At 43.4% G+C, this 1,788-nt stretch overlaps 1 protein-coding gene across 1 annotated transcript in view; it reads right to left on the reverse strand.

Moving 5' to 3' along the window:
• LOC106873046 (type-2 histone deacetylase 1) overlaps positions 1–1,782 on the reverse strand; it is a gene marked incomplete at its 5' end in the record, with an annotated part of 131,690 nt that extends 129,908 nt beyond the window's left edge. The window contains one exon of the mRNA XM_052975813.1: positions 234–1,782. Within this exon, the coding sequence (XP_052831773.1) occupies positions 234–1,782 (1,549 nt within the window). The remainder of the gene's footprint in view (positions 1–233) is intronic.
• Between the last annotated feature and the right edge of the window lie 6 nt (positions 1,783–1,788).

A 1,788-nucleotide genomic window follows, 5' to 3' on the forward strand; every position in this document is an offset into this window, starting at 1 on the left:
TATATATATATATATATATATATATATATATATTTGTATGCGTATATGTGTGTGCGTGTGTGTGTTGTTTGTGTGTATATATATTATAGTATATTATAATATTTTATCATATTATATTATGTACATATAAACACTTATATGTGTATGCATATGTATATGTGTGTATGTATGTACGCATGCATGTATGTATTCATACGTGTTATGTCCCTAACAATACTATGGAAGCCACTTACCGACAGAATCCGTCGTTTCCAACCCTTCGAACGTTTTATTAGCCATTTCCATAAGAGCATCCAGTGGCGAAACTGTTTTCACGATGGACGGAATCGGAGCATCATCATCAACATTAATTTCTTCCTCTTCATCCTCATCCTCCCCATCCTCTTCCCCTTCATCCTCACCTTCCACATCTGACGACGTGTTATTATCACTGTCCGCCCCAGTGTCCCACGGCCGGACGATGCGAGCCCCGTTCGAAATCGTGGTGGCCGTAATGCGAGCGCTGCGATGGTTACCGGTAAAGCTTCTCCGACTCGCCTGTTGGCTGTTGTACTGTTGATGCGGTTGATGATGATGATGCTGTTGTGATTGTTGTTGCTGTGATTGTTGTTGTTGGAGTGGTTGATGAGGATGGTGTTGTTGTTGTTGTGGATGATGATGCTGGTGGTGGCTATTCTGTGTGTTTTGCAACTGTGGGGTACGAAGCGGGTGGTGACCGCGGTAGAAACGACCATTGCTGTTGTTAATAATATTACTTGTTTCATAACTGGTGTTTTTAGTGTTGTTGTTGTGATGGTGCAGGTGGATGTCGCGGTGGTGGTGCGTGCTATTGTTGTAGTGCGGGTGGTAGTAGTCCAAGTGATCGATGCGATCGATACGCGGGTATTGTTTATTGGGGGAGATTTTCGATATGTGTGTGGGGCTGAGTTTGTTGTCTTTGACCACGATTGTTGTTGATGTTGTTGTTGCTAGGCTTGTCGGTGACGGTGATGATGATGATGGTGGTGAGGGTGGTTGCGATGATGGTGGTGGTGGTGTTGGCGTTGGGGTGGACGATGGAGGCGGTGTTGGGGGCGACGGTATTACCGTTGTTGTTGTTGTTGTTGTTATTGCTGTTGGCGTTGTTGTTGTGGTTCGTGGTGGTGGTGGTGGTGGTGGTGGTGTCGTTGATGCTGTTGTTGTTGTTGTTGTGGTTGTTGTTACAGTCGATGTTGTTGCTGTTACGGTTGCTGTATCGCTAGCCGTGTCATCGTTGACCGCCAACCGTTTGTTGTTGTCTGTTGTTGGTGGTGTTGGTGTTGGTGTTGTTGTTGTTTGGTGATGATGATAGTGATGGTGGTGGTGGTAGTGTGGGTGGTGGTGTGAGTGGCCGGTGCGATGGACAGAATGGACATGATTATTACTGTTGTTGTTGTTGCTGTTGCGATTGCGATGATTAGCAACCGTTGACGTTGTAGAAGTAGTTGTTGATGATGATGATAGCGGTGATAACGATGATGATGATGACGATGATGGTGACGCTGATGATAACGATGATGATGTTGTTAACGTCGCAATTGTTGTGTTTGCAACGCTGTTAGTTTTGTTGTTGTTATTGTTGTTGACGGTAGAAGTCGTGTTTGTTGTTGGTGTTGTTGCTGTTATAGATGTCGTTACTGTAGTTGTCCGTACGTGGTCTTCATCGCTATTGCTCACCGCCGACGAGAAAGAAGAGAACGAGGTGCTATTATTATTATTATTATTATTATTATTATTATTATTATTATTATTATTATTATTATTATTATT

This window comes from Octopus bimaculoides, chromosome 22, assembly GCF_001194135.2.
Source record: "Octopus bimaculoides isolate UCB-OBI-ISO-001 chromosome 22, ASM119413v2, whole genome shotgun sequence".
Taxonomy (NCBI): domain Eukaryota; kingdom Metazoa; phylum Mollusca; class Cephalopoda; order Octopoda; family Octopodidae; genus Octopus; species Octopus bimaculoides.